Source organism: Sceloporus occidentalis, unplaced genomic scaffold (genome assembly GCF_023333645.1).
Source record: "Sceloporus occidentalis isolate IW3139 unplaced genomic scaffold, rSceOcc1.0.p SCAF_6, whole genome shotgun sequence".
NCBI classification, from domain to species: domain Eukaryota; kingdom Metazoa; phylum Chordata; class Lepidosauria; order Squamata; family Phrynosomatidae; genus Sceloporus; species Sceloporus occidentalis.
Genome location: NW_028316986.1, coordinates 46,079,580 through 46,092,871, shown reverse-complemented (window position 1 = coordinate 46,092,871; position 13,292 = coordinate 46,079,580). Strand labels below are relative to the sequence as shown.

At 40.8% G+C, this 13,292-nt stretch overlaps 1 protein-coding gene across 5 annotated transcripts in view; it reads left to right on the top strand.

Annotated features, from left to right (window-relative positions):
• Window positions 1-13,292, top strand: part of LOC149310693 (CAP-Gly domain-containing linker protein 4-like) — a 68,754-nt gene that overhangs the window by 21,315 nt on the left and 34,147 nt on the right. For 3 of the 5 annotated variants that reach the window (XM_089529547.1, XM_089529546.1, XM_089529549.1), the window contains exons 3-8: window positions 521-660; window positions 1,088-1,181; window positions 5,007-5,168; window positions 7,612-7,730; window positions 8,531-8,602; window positions 12,477-12,713. In XM_089529547.1, the coding sequence (XP_089385673.1) occupies window positions 521-660; window positions 1,088-1,181; window positions 5,007-5,168; window positions 7,612-7,730; window positions 8,531-8,602; window positions 12,477-12,713 (824 nt within the window). The remainder of the gene's footprint in view (window positions 1-520; window positions 661-1,087; window positions 1,182-5,006; window positions 5,169-7,611; window positions 7,731-8,530; window positions 8,603-12,476; window positions 12,714-13,292) is intronic. The other 2 variants (XM_089529548.1, XM_089529550.1) reach the window with 1 other exon arrangement.

Sequence of the window (13,292 nt, the reverse complement as noted above, 5' to 3'; positions counted from 1 at the left end):
TCATCTTCCTACCTGGGTAATAATTTCTTTCTTTCTTTTGCCAGTGGTGGGTACATTCTGGATATTTAAAAAAACAGTTACATACATTGATGTGACATCTGCTTCCCCTGTTTCTGTCAGTTAATATTATTCACATTTTGAACATTAATAAAAGGTACAATGACTCTTCCTGGCTGATAGGTCCCAACCTACCAGTCAAGAAGCACTTGGCAACTATTTTGTCTTTCCTTTTTAATGGATTTTCTGTGGTAAGAAAAATGATTGAGGAGGTTGTGGGAAAACATCGGGGGGGGGGGGGTTTCCATAGGGCAGAAAGGGTAATCTGAACCTCTTATATACAGTTCTGTGAGTGAGGCAGCATGTTGCACTGCAAATTTGCCTGTCCAGTCAGTGGCTTCTTAACTGTTTATACAGTATGTGAATATGCAGGCCACAGATGTGTTGGATTTCTTTGCCTACCTTCCCTTCCCTTGGAATCTTTTTTTACAAACTAAACCTCATTTTTTTAACTGTTCCACAGATTTCTCCTTTTTTGATCCTAATGATGCAGCATGCAAGGAAATTCTTTTCAACCCTGAAACATCTGTCTCAGAGCTATTTGCCATTTTAAGACAGTGGGTCCCCCAAGTTCAGCAGAACATTGATGTCATTGGGAATGAGGTAAGGAGGGTATGGAGGCTGTTTGAAAAATGTGTTTGAGTTGCTGTATAAATATACCTGTTCTATATTCATTTGGAAACTTATCAAAAGATTGTTTACTGTTGTATACCTGTTGACTGAGTTCTATAAAATGTTCATTGGAGGTGAGATATGGCTTTCCAGGTTTACATGAACTTTGCATTTAAAAAACAACACTTGTATACTAATTGAACAATGAATGTAAAGAATTTAATGGAGTGTAGACTGGTGATGATGTAATAGTATTTGCTATGTCTTTGTGGATGGGAATTATTTGATCAAACTGGTCTGACATTATATGAAGATGAAACATGTTGTTAGGCATCATGAAGATCCTTTTATTTGGCTGAAAGCAAGATGTATTACATTATTGAATCAGAGTGTTAATGATCTTCTATCATTTCTGTAGATTATCAAGAGAGGCTGCAACGTGAATGACAGAGATGGCTTGACTGATATGACTCTCTTGCATTATACATGCAAGTCAGGAGCTCATGGCATTGGTAAGAAAAGAAAAGGCATTTTTAAATGACTGTTGTCCTTCATGGCAAGAGAGGTACATGCTTTTCTCCACCTCTTCCTGATTGTGCTGTCCTCCTTGTTCAGATGTATGGATGGACGTATTTCTGTGTAGAAATAGCCTGCCAGAGCTGCTTAAGGTGTTCTGTTTGTGAGAATATTATTTATTAATATTAACATTTGTAAGCCACTTTTTTGTTATTGTGTGCCTCCAAGTTGTTTCCAACGTATGGCAACCCTAAAGTGACTTAAAGTGAACTATGGAGTTTTCTGAAGCTGAGAGTGTGTAGGTTGCCCAGGGTCATCCCGTGGATTTGAACCCTGGTCTCCAGAGTCATAGTCCAAGGCTCAAACCCCCTCACCATGCTGGCTACTTTATAAGTCCATAAAAGGGCCATCAAAACAGCTTACAAAAGTACAATAAAAGAATCTGCCAAACCAGTGTAACAATACAACCTTTGGGCAGCAGAGAAAATGGAAGTCCAAGTCCAACCAGTTGTATAAAAGTTTATATGAGTAGATGGAATAAACACTTTTGAAGGCTTAGAGAGAGGGAAAGAGAATTTTCACTGTCTGATCAAGAGTTCTTAGCAGTATGTCTGCCTTCTCTCTCTCTTCCGCAACTTTTCATGCCTGGATATTTTTTGTCATCTGCAAGACCACCCCCTTCTTAAAATTGGAGCTAAGACACTCATACATGCTTACTACACTGTAGTCATCTGTCACAGAATTCAGTTGTGCATTTCTAACTTGTTTTTCCCACTAATTCTTCTAGAGAGTGTTTCTACAAGATTTCCATTTCCAATTTTCTGTATCATACATTATAGCTCTTTTGGTTTTCTTGTGCCCTGCATTTAGTGATAAATGTCTTTCTCTAGTAGAAGCTTCAAATTATTGGGGTATAAACACAATGGAAGTGGAAAGGTAATTTGACATTCTGTCATTTTAAAATCACATGAAATAGATGCTTTGGCAAGATAAAGTGCTGACAGATGCTTTGTAAAGTCATTTGACACTTGAAAGCGAGTGCTTTAAGTTCTAGCGTTTGCATGCTATTATATACTGTACACAGAGCTGTAATTTTTGACCCACTTGAGTTGGAGCATTTGCTTTTTAGCTCTTTTAGTCTTGTTGTAATCAAGAGGCATATCTCTGTTAACATAAAAAGTCTGGTCTTGGCATTGAACTATTTCATAGAATCATAGGCGGGATACAAACCGCCATATAGTACGTATAGGATACGTACTAGGGTTAGGAAGGGGCGGTGCTTCCGCACCCCCCTAACCCTAGTACGTATCCTATACGTACAAGATGGCGGTGCCCCTTCTACATGGGCGTCGCCATCTTTACGTACTGGACGCATAGCGTCCAGACGTGTCGTGGCGCCTATGACGTCGCGAGTCCGCGCCAGGCACCTCGCAACGTCATAGAGGCGCCGCAAGAAGAAGCTCCGAAATGGAGCTTCTTTTTTGTTCCGTGTGGAAGCCGCGTGGTTTGACTGCTGCAGCTCCCGCGCGGAGCAAACGGCGGCGGCGGGGAAGCGCCGCAAAGCGGCGGTTTGTATCCCGCCATTGAATCGTAGAGTTGGAAGAGACCACAAGGGCCATCCAGTCCAATCCCCTGCCATGCGGGAAATCTCAATCAAAGCATCCCCGACAGATGGCCATTCAGCCTCTTCTTAAAGACCTCCAAGGAAGGAGACTCCACCACTCTCCGGGGGAGTTTGTTCCACTGTCGAACAGTCCTTACTGTCAGGAAGTTCCTCCTTATGTTGAGCAGAAATCTCTTTTCCTGTAGCTTGCATCCATTGTTCTGGGTCCTGTTCTCTGGAGCAGCAGAAAACAAACTTGTTCCCTCCTCAATATGAAATCCCTTCAAATATTTAAACAGGGCTATCATATCACCTCTTAACCTTCTTTTCTCCAGGCTAAACATCCCTATCTCCCTAAGTCGTTCCTCATAGGACATGGTTTCCAGACTTTTCACCATTTTAGTTGCCCTCCTTTGGACACGCTCCAGTTTCTCAATGTCCTTTTTGAATTGTGGTGCCCAGAACTGGACACAATATTCCAGGTGGGGCCTGACCACAGCAGAATATAGTGGCACTATTACTTCTCTTGATCTAGACACTATCCTTTTATTGATGCAGCCTAAAATTGCATTGGCCTTTTTAGCTGCTGCATCACACTGTTGACTCATGTTCAACTTGTGGTCTACTTGAACTCCTAGATCCCTTTCACATGTAGTCTTGTTCAGCCAGGTGTCACCCATCCTATATCTGTGCATTTTATTTTTCCGCCCTAAGTGCAATACCTTACATTTCTCTGTTGAATTTCATTTTGTTAGCTTTGGCCCAGCTTTCTAGTCTATTTAGATGATTTTGAATTTTCATCCTGTCTTCTGGAGTATTAGCTATTCCTCCTAATTTGGTGTCATCTGCAAATTTGATGAGTATGCCCCCAATTCTGTCATCCAAGTCATTGATAAAGATGTTGAATAGCACAGGACCCAGGACAGACCCCACTGGTCACTTCGCTCCAGGATGAAAAGAAGCCATTGTTGAACAACCTTTGGGTCCGGCAAGTCAACCAATTATTAATCCATGTAACAGTTACCTTGTCTAGCCCACATTTTACAAGCTTGTTTGCAAGAATTTCATGGGAAACCTTGTCAAAGCCCTTACTGAAATCAAGATATACTATATCCACAGCATTCCCTTCATCTACCAAAGAAAGAGATCAGATTTGTATGCCATGACTTGTTTTTCTGAAACCCATGTTGACTTTTTGTGGTTATGGAATTGCCATCTAGATGTTCACAGACTTTTTGTGATTCATGGTGCTAAGTGTCTCTTGGTTTTATCTTGGCCCTCTTCCTTTGGGAGCTAGAACAGTGATACTCAGCACACAGACCATGGTTAATGTTTTCATATCTGTGTAAGGGAGGGAAAGATCTTAGTTGTGAGTAGGAATAGAAAATAAATCTGTTGGATTCTGGTTCCCATTCAGAAATATATATTTGACACTCCCAAGAACGTAGAACAGTAGAACAGAACTCATTTTGCTTTGGTAATCTGTACATCTGTAAAGCTTGCAATGTGTGTACAGAAAATATGCCTAAGGTAGAAAAATGTCCAGAATTAAAATTGTGCTGCATGAAAAATGCCTGCAGACATTTAGATTGAGCAAAATAAAAATGTTCAGAAATATGTACATTAGAAAAATTTACACAGTGGGTGTTGATTTCTGTTGCAGAAGAAAAAGAAATTTCTCAATCCCATATTGAGTATTATAATGAGAAGTGTAATGAAAGTGAGGGTGTCAGATTTTGAAATCTCTAATTGTGAATAAATTCATGCTAATCCTTTCCTTTTGTAAGAATAACAGAGCAGTCCTCTAGGGTCAGTCCACGCTTAATTAAGTTTAAATCAAATCATACAGTGCTAGTTGACATGGTATAAAATTCCTAGATGGAAGGCATCTGTCTGCAGCAACTAATGCAAAATTGACACACTGATTTTTTTGTTTTGTTTTTGTTGTTGCAAGGATGTGTAGAAAATTCAGTACCACAGTAAAACTTAATTTTGCTGGAGGATTTCCATGGCATTCAAAGGTTCTTGCCACTTAAGTAGACCTCAGAACTGTCTTGTAAAGAAACATCATGCTAGGAATGTTATGTCTTTGTAATTGTTGCTGGAAATTGCCAACTTTCTTTGGCCATAGTGCTTGATTATCTGATGTGTTGCAATAGCCTGTTAAATACCTGCTAGACCAGAGAGAAAATCATTTTTAAAAACACCTATTTTGCAGGAGATGTGGAGACTGCTGCCAAATTTGCCTCTCAGCTGATTGATTTGGGTGCTGATATCAATTTGAGGAGCCGTTGGACAAACATGAATGCTTTGCACTATGCTGCGTACTTTGATGTTCCAGAACTCATTACAGTCATCTTGAAAAATTCAAAGCCAAAAGGTAAATATTGCCAATTTAATATTAATACATACTGTATTTCTTACCTTTGTCAGTCTCCTCACATCAGAAAGGGCTGCACAAAGGTGTGTGTCATAAAGTAAGCAGATACTGCAATACCACAGAGAGCAGCAAGTTAGCTTTCTATCCACAACGTGATGCTGAGCATGTACACTTTCCACATTATTGCTCTATATCAATGACTCCCAAAATGGGCAGTACAGCCCCTCCCTCTTGGGGTGGTGGAACGATCCAGGGGGTGATGAGGTAGAAAGGGGACAGTAGGGGAGTGGTGAGGGAAAAGGGGGGGCAGCAGGAGGGGGGCTTCAGTCAAAGTATTGGTGTGCTGGAAAGACAAGGGGAATCAGCAGTCTTTAAGACGATGGTGGGGATGAGGCTTACATGAAACTTATCACTTGGGGATGTGAGAAGAGCAGCCTTATTGCATGAGAAAAGAAAGCCAAAATGGAAATAGAGAGTAACATCTTTTTCTGTCAAACAGCGATACCTTTATTGACCAACTAAAATGCCCACTATACATGTTGCAAGCTTTTGAAGCTTCATTGGCTTCTTCATTAGGCAAGGTGTTAAATACCAAACAGGAGGAAAAAAATTGAATATGTTACTCATAGGCCTGCATTTTCTTAGTTAAGATGGTATAGAGGGGCATATCTTGCATGCTGGAATATGTTGCTCCATACCATCTTAACTAAGAAGAATGAGAAACAGTAAAATGCAGGCCTATGACTAACATCTTCACTTTTTTTCTCCTGTCTGGTTTATAACATCTTGCCTGGTGAAGAAGCCAATGAAGCTTCAAAAGCTTGCAACATATATATTGTGCATTTTGGTTGGTCAATAAAGGTATCACTGTTTGCTGGATTTTTTATTGGATTTGTTAAATGGCCAACATGGCTACCCCTGGATCTTTTTCCATGCCTCTCTACATGCCATTGTAGCACTTCTATTCTCTTTCTGAAGGAGATGCTTGTAAAACCCGTGTGTTTTGTTGTGCTAGAAAAATCTGTTTAACAAAAGACACTTTTACGACTGTGTCCTATGGGAAGAGAATGGAAGTGCTACAATGGTATGCAGAGAGGCATGAGAGAATCACTATTCTGCTACTCCATTTTGGCTTTCTTTTCTTATTTGATAACGCTGTTAATCCTGGGTTGCTTCACCATCTACTGAAGGTACATTGCTTTTAGAATTTTGTCTGAACACTGTCATATCACAGCCTGCTTTTAGAGTCTACTGAACTTACATTATGACAGAAGTCTGGCAAGGATTGATAATTAAAATGCTGTTTGAATTTCAAGAGAGTGAATCTAAATATTGCTTAACACAACTTGTCTTTTTATAAAACCACTTGTTAGCACAAGTAACAATATGCAGTGAGCAATAAACTTATACTAATTAAGGCCCAGTACAGACTGTCACAAAGTGCCGGCCTGTGAGTGGAGTCACTGCAGAGTGTCTGCACGTTGGACGCCGTGACTGCCCTCCTTGCACCATGATGCCACGCATCATTCTAGATGGCGCATGGCATCATGGCACGACCCGAGATGATGCAGTGTTAAAAGGGCGTCACAAAGCTGCGCCTTTGTGGCTGTGATGCCCTTTAGAGGGCGCAAAAAGGAGCTGCATTTTGCGGCTCCTTTTTCTGCCCTCTGGAGGCCAGATCAGGGCCACGGTGTGTGGTGGCTTCGGCCCCAATCCCGTCATTAAAGGGGCGACTGCATGCCACCCCTTAGGGACTGTTTGTACAGCCCCTTTGTTCAATGGTTTGAAGGCACCTTGCAAAAGCTAAGGACCAGATTAGACATGGCACTAATTATGTGAATTGAGTTAACTTGCATGGCTTCTTAAATGAGAAAAAGCAGCCAGTGAGGAGCCTGAAAAGCATGAGTACTGGCACAGTTTAACCCTTTTCCTCCAACTGATGTCCTTATGAACTCTCCCCAGCTGCTTTTTGGGTTTCCATCTTGCAGTTTGAATCAAGGTGGAAAAATGGGGGTTAAACTCTGCCTTACCATGACATAAATCATCCTTGTGCTCCATAGAATTGCCCTCTGCCATAACTGCCATTGTATATTTAAAAAATGGTAAGTGCATTTGAGTAATTAACATTTATGTCTTGCTGATCTAAAGCTCTTCTGAATCAGAGGTCTGGTCAGGGCGTGAATTGGAAACTGCAAGAATCCTATCATTTTGCTTTGATGAAAAAAGCAATAGCTATGAACTTGGACCATCATGACTAACTGAGTACTAAGGCTAATAATTTGTTTACTGATAATATTTTACTTAAAATAATATTTTACTAAAATATTACTATAGTATTTATGCTACTGATAACATTTTACTTAACACTGTATGGTACTAGTCCAGGCTGTTGAAAAACTGATACAATTGTCCAGTCTCACACAAACCTGTTGCATAATTCTAGATGTGGATGCCACATGCAGTGACTTTGATTTTGGAACAGCCTTGCATATTGCTGCCTTCAATTTGTGCACGGGAGCAGTAAAGCGTTTGTTGGAACATGGTGCCAACCCTGCCTTTCGGGTGAGGTTTTGATTTGAAAGCTTTTCAAAAATTCTAACTACATTTGACTGACTAAATTTCTTACTGTGTTTACCTAAAGTGCCTCTGAAAAGTGGAGATTAAAAAGTGGAATCTGAAGAAATTTAGAAAAAATGGCTCTCTTTGTGTATGTGTTGTATACCTCTGTTGGGTTTGTAAATATATTAGTTGATCTTTAAGCACAACTGGAAAAATAATTTCTGTTCATCCAGTACTAACATTTGGAGGCTTGCATGACCTGATTTTCTAAAAAAATCACTCTTGTTTTAAGGATGTAATTAAGTAATTACTGGAACAGCACTGTAACTGTGGAACTACCTTCCAAGGGAAGTCAGGCTAACCTCAGCTCTGACTGGAAACCAAAACGTTTTTTTGGGTGGGAGGAGTTGTTTATTTTGGTATGACCGTTAAAGCTGGCTTTTAAAATGGTTTTTGGTGTGCTTCTAAAGAAAACTGACTTCAAACATTGTTCTTTATGCACATAGAAAAACTGCATTTGAGTGCCTTAATGTGGATAATATTCTTCCTGCAATGAGTATGAAAAGGTTTAAAAATGCCCCCTCTCAATTGTGGGTACAGAATAAAGGGTGTCCATCCCCCCCAAGTAATAGGAGAGATGATCACGTGAGGTAGAATGTTTGTTTTGAGTAGCTAGCAATCCTTTTTTTTTGCAAAGAAAAAGAGGTAACCAATGTAAGTGTGATAGATGAGTTATATAAGCGATTTCTGTCAAAGACAAAAAATAAAGACTGTACATCTTTATTCTGGCTTGTTTTACGGAGACCTGGCTGGGTGATGATAGCTCAGCCATCTGGGCTTGGACTTTATCAGTCGGATACTCCATCTGTGAGCAGGTAAGATGACGTGGACCGGGGGGGGGGGGGAGTGGCCTTTTTCCACAATCTTGCCTTGACCAGGATACCTCTCCGTGAGATGAGCCACATCGAGTGTATTTACCTCGGCCTTAAGACTAGGGAAAGTCTAGGGATTCTGTTGGTCTACCGTCCACCCCGTTGCCTAACAGACTCGCTAGCTGAGCTAACACAACTGGTCTTGGAGCTGCTGCTGCAGTTGTCTAGGCTTTTGGTCCTGGGCAACTTCAATATCCTCCTTGAGATCGGTCTGATCAATCTATCTGGTGCAGCTTGGGAGTTCATGGTTACCATGACAAACATGGGCCTTTCCCTAATAGTCTCTGAGCCCACGCATTGTGCAGGTCATATTCTCGATGCGGTCTTCTGTACAGAGCAGGGCGGAGGTAGTTAATATCTCTGCATTGTCATGGATGGATCATTTCCTGATGAAGGTCAGGCTGAAGACCACTATTCTCCCCGTCTGGGGTGGAGGACCTATTCGTATGGTCCGCCCTTGAAGGCTGATGGAACCCACTAGGTTCCAAGAGGCCCTAGAGGGTTTAATGGCTGGTAGTGCCGGTGATACTGTTGAAGTCTTGGTTAACACTTGGAACAACAACTTTACTAGGGCTATAGACACTATCACTCCCAAGTGTCCTTTCCAGCCCGCTTCTAACTACAACCCCTGAAGAATGAAGCAGGTTGGACAAAGACTTGAGTGTGACTGGTAAAGATCTTGATTCATATCTGACAGGACACGTCAGAGGATTTTCCTTAAATCCTATGGTGTGGCAATAGATGCAGCTAAGAAGTCCCTCTACTCTGCATCTATTGTGTCTGTGAAGTCTCGTCCTGGGTTTTGTCTGCCTGGCAGAAATCCATTCTGGTCTTTGTGTATTATTGATTTTTTTTTTAATCATTGTTACCATTTTTAGGCAAAGTAATTGAGAGGGCAGTTGCCATTCAATTCCAAGCAGTCTTGGAAGAAATGTATTTTCTAGATCCATTTCAAACTGGATTTCAATTTCCGATTATTCGCCTTACTGTTAATAAATGTTTATCTCCCTCCATCAAAACATCAACAACAAATCAAAAACAATTGGACAAAGTTAGAAGAATACATCTCTGACTTAACAACTTTATATCCAAACGCCTACATTCTTATTGCAGGAGACCTAAATGCCAGTTTCTTATGTCTAGTTCAGATGTTGTTTGATAGATCTCCCCTGGAGTAAAGATGGTACTGTAATACGTTTCCCAACAATTGGGAGGAATGAAATAATCCATATGTGATGTTGTTTTTGGCCATGCGTTCGAGACCACTTGCCAAAAAGTAGCCAAGTCTTTCATCTTTGATCCCCAGATATAGAATAGCTTTTGCACTGGCCAGATTAAATGTTCTTCCATCAGCATTATTGGAGGGTAAATTTAGTAAGACTCCTGTTCACAAGCGAACATGCCCCTGTAACTCAGGAGATATAGAAAATGTTGGACACGTATTAATAATAATAATAATAATAATAATAATATTTTTTATTTGTATACCGGTTTTCCTTCAGATCAAAGTGGTTCACAACGTATTGTTTCATTGCCCTTTTTATGACAATGCTCGCAGAGATTTGATCACTCCTATACTCTTGAACGTACCTGGGAGATCTGAAGCTTTTTATTTAAATTACCTGTTATCAGACTGGAACTCGCATATAACTTATAAAGTGGCACAATTTTCTGCACTAGCAATCACTTGTAGGAAAAGAACAACTGATCAAAGTTAAACACATAATATTGTGTCATGTCTGGTACTGCATGTCTAGTTAAAATCTGAGATTGCTAATCTACCTTTACTATTTCTATTTTAAGGGCGGAAACCCATAAAGGTTTATTTCTATTTTATTTATTTTATTTTAAATGAAGCTATCTTAAATGTAACGGAAATGAATTATTTACATTTCTAGTTGGCAGATTTTTATCCCAAGCAATCTTTTTATGTGTATTATTTTATTTTTATGTTATATTTTATACAGATGCTGGTCTTCGACCGTAATAAAGAATTTGATTTGATTTAACAAACCGGATTTAGGGCGGGCTACAGAGTTGAGACTGCCATGGTTGCCTTAGTCGAGGACCTCCGTCTGGGCATCGACAGGGGAAGTGTGACCCTGTTAGTGCTCTTGGACTTCTTGGCGGCCTTCGATACCCTTGACCATGGTATCCTTCTGGAACGCCTGAGAGAGCTGGGAATTGGAGGCTGTGCTTTGCAGTGGTTCTGATCCTACCTCTCGGGCAGATTCCAGATGGTGTTGCTTGGGGACAGTTATTCGGCCAAGAGGGAGTTTAAGTGGGGCATCCCTCAAGGCGCGATTCTGTCCCCAATGCTGTTTAACATTTACATGTAGCCGCTGGATGAGATCATCCAAAGACATAGGGCAGGGGGTTTTCAGTATGCTGATGACACCCAAATAAATTTCTCTATGTCTCAGACTGATGCAGTGACTAAGGATGGCATCTCTCCTTCTTAAAGCGGTAATGGACTGGATGAGGGAAAACAAGCTGAATCCAGGCAAGACGGAGGTACTTGCTATAGAAACCAGCAATCCGGGAAAGGAGTTATGTCAGCCAGTTCTGGATGGGGTCACACTTCCCCTGAAGAACTCTGTCCGCATTCTGGGAGTGCTCCTGGACTCGTCGCTTCACCTGATGGCTCAGGTGAATGTGACGGTCAGGAGCACTTGTTATCAGCTTTGGCTGATACGCCAGCTCCGCCCTTTCCTGGAGCAGGAAGACCTTGAAACAGTGGTACATATGCTGGTAACCACTTGGCTCAACTTTTGTAGCTGTACATGGGGCTATCCTTATGTCAAGTTTGGAAACTTCAACTAGTACAGAATATGGCAGCCAGGCTGGTTACTTGTATATCCAGAACTGCTCATATTACACCAGTTTTAAAATCTCTTCACTCGCTGCCTATCAGTTTCCGGGCAAGATACAAGGTGTTGGTTTTAACCTTTAAAGCCCTACATGGCTTGGGCCCTGACTTCTTGCGGGAGCGCCTTCTCCCATATAATCTACCCCACACTCTTCGTTCATTTGGAAAGAATCTGCTGCAGCCTAAGAAGACTAGACTTTAAGCAGTAACCCAGAGATCTTTTTCATCAGCCGCTCCTAGATACTGGAATGACCTGCTGGATGAGATCCGTACCACCTTGGAAACTTTTAAGAAGGCAATTAAGACTGATCTCTTCTGGCAGACCTTTCCAGACTAGAACACCCCCGCTGACCTGCCTCCCCGCTCTCTCTTCCTTTCTCCCTTATCCTCCATCCTTATTTTTACCCTACCCCTGTACTCTGCCTGGAATTTTTGATTTCACTTTAGTGTATGTATATTAATGCTTTTAACTTTCTTTGGTTTAATCCTTTTTTAGAGTTTGATCATGTTTTTATGATTGGGGGGAGGATTGGGAATCTTGGAATTTTAATGCATCTCTTTTTAACTCTATGTTTTTTACTGTTGTAATCCGCTTGGATTCCCTGAGATTAAACGGAATAATAATAATAATAATAATAATAATAATAATAATAATTACATGGCAAATGTCTGAAAGTCAGAGGTATTGTTTACAAGGATTGACGTGACAATGTCATGATCCATTTGCATTCTGCAAAAGAGGGAAAATGCCCCATCTGACTGAATGTAGGCTAACATTGTTTTTTGTTTCTTTTAAATAATGCTTTCTTCTTTTTCTTTGTGCACTGAAGGACAAAATGATACTTTGAATAAATAAATAGAAAATAATTGGTTATCGCTGTTCTGAATTGTGTTAATGGTGCATCTGATTTCCTCCTTTTTCTGACTTGGAGGTGGTTGTTGTTGCAGAATGACAAAGGGCAGACTCCAGCAGATGTGGTTCCTGACCCGATAGACATGCCACTGGAGATGGCAGATGCAGCAGCAAGTGCTAAAGAGATCAAGCAGATGCTGTTAGATGCAGTGCCGCTGTCCTGTGATATTTCCAAGGCTATGCTTCCCAATTTTGATAATGTCACTGGCAAAGACATGCTAGAAACCCTTGGTCTGAAACTGGGAGATCAAGTTGTCATTGCAGGACAGAAGGTATGTGAAATAAACAAACTGTACAAGAGGCAAGCTGGATTGAGAGGGCCACAGGACTTCATATGCACAGGAATTGCACTGCAGTTGGCTGTCCCAATATGAAGGGATTTTTGTCTGATTAACCTGAGAGTGGGCAGAAGGTAGTTTTCAGTCTGCATGTCTGGGTAATTTTGTCAGAGATTTCTTCTTTCTAATATTTTTAGCACCAGCAGCAATAACAGATGTCAGCTCTATTCAGGTCTATTCAAAATGCAGGAAAACAATGTTTGTAGACTGGAACACACTAGATAAATCCTGCAAACCTGACGGATCCAGTCTTTTTCTGATACTACTTCCCGTTTTGAGTTCTCAACATGTGTGGAAAGGCATAAGTAGCAATACAGTATTATACACATCTTTGGCAGAAAGCTCCATTAAGTCTAAAGTTTAAAAGGAACTTTTAACTTAAGGAGCTTATACAGTTTGTTGGTATATCGTTCTGATCTTGGCCAACAGTGATTGCTCTTCACGGTTGGTTGTCCTAGAACTCAGTCATGTTTTTGACTGCTATTGTTTCTGATGGCATTAAGGTTCACAGCT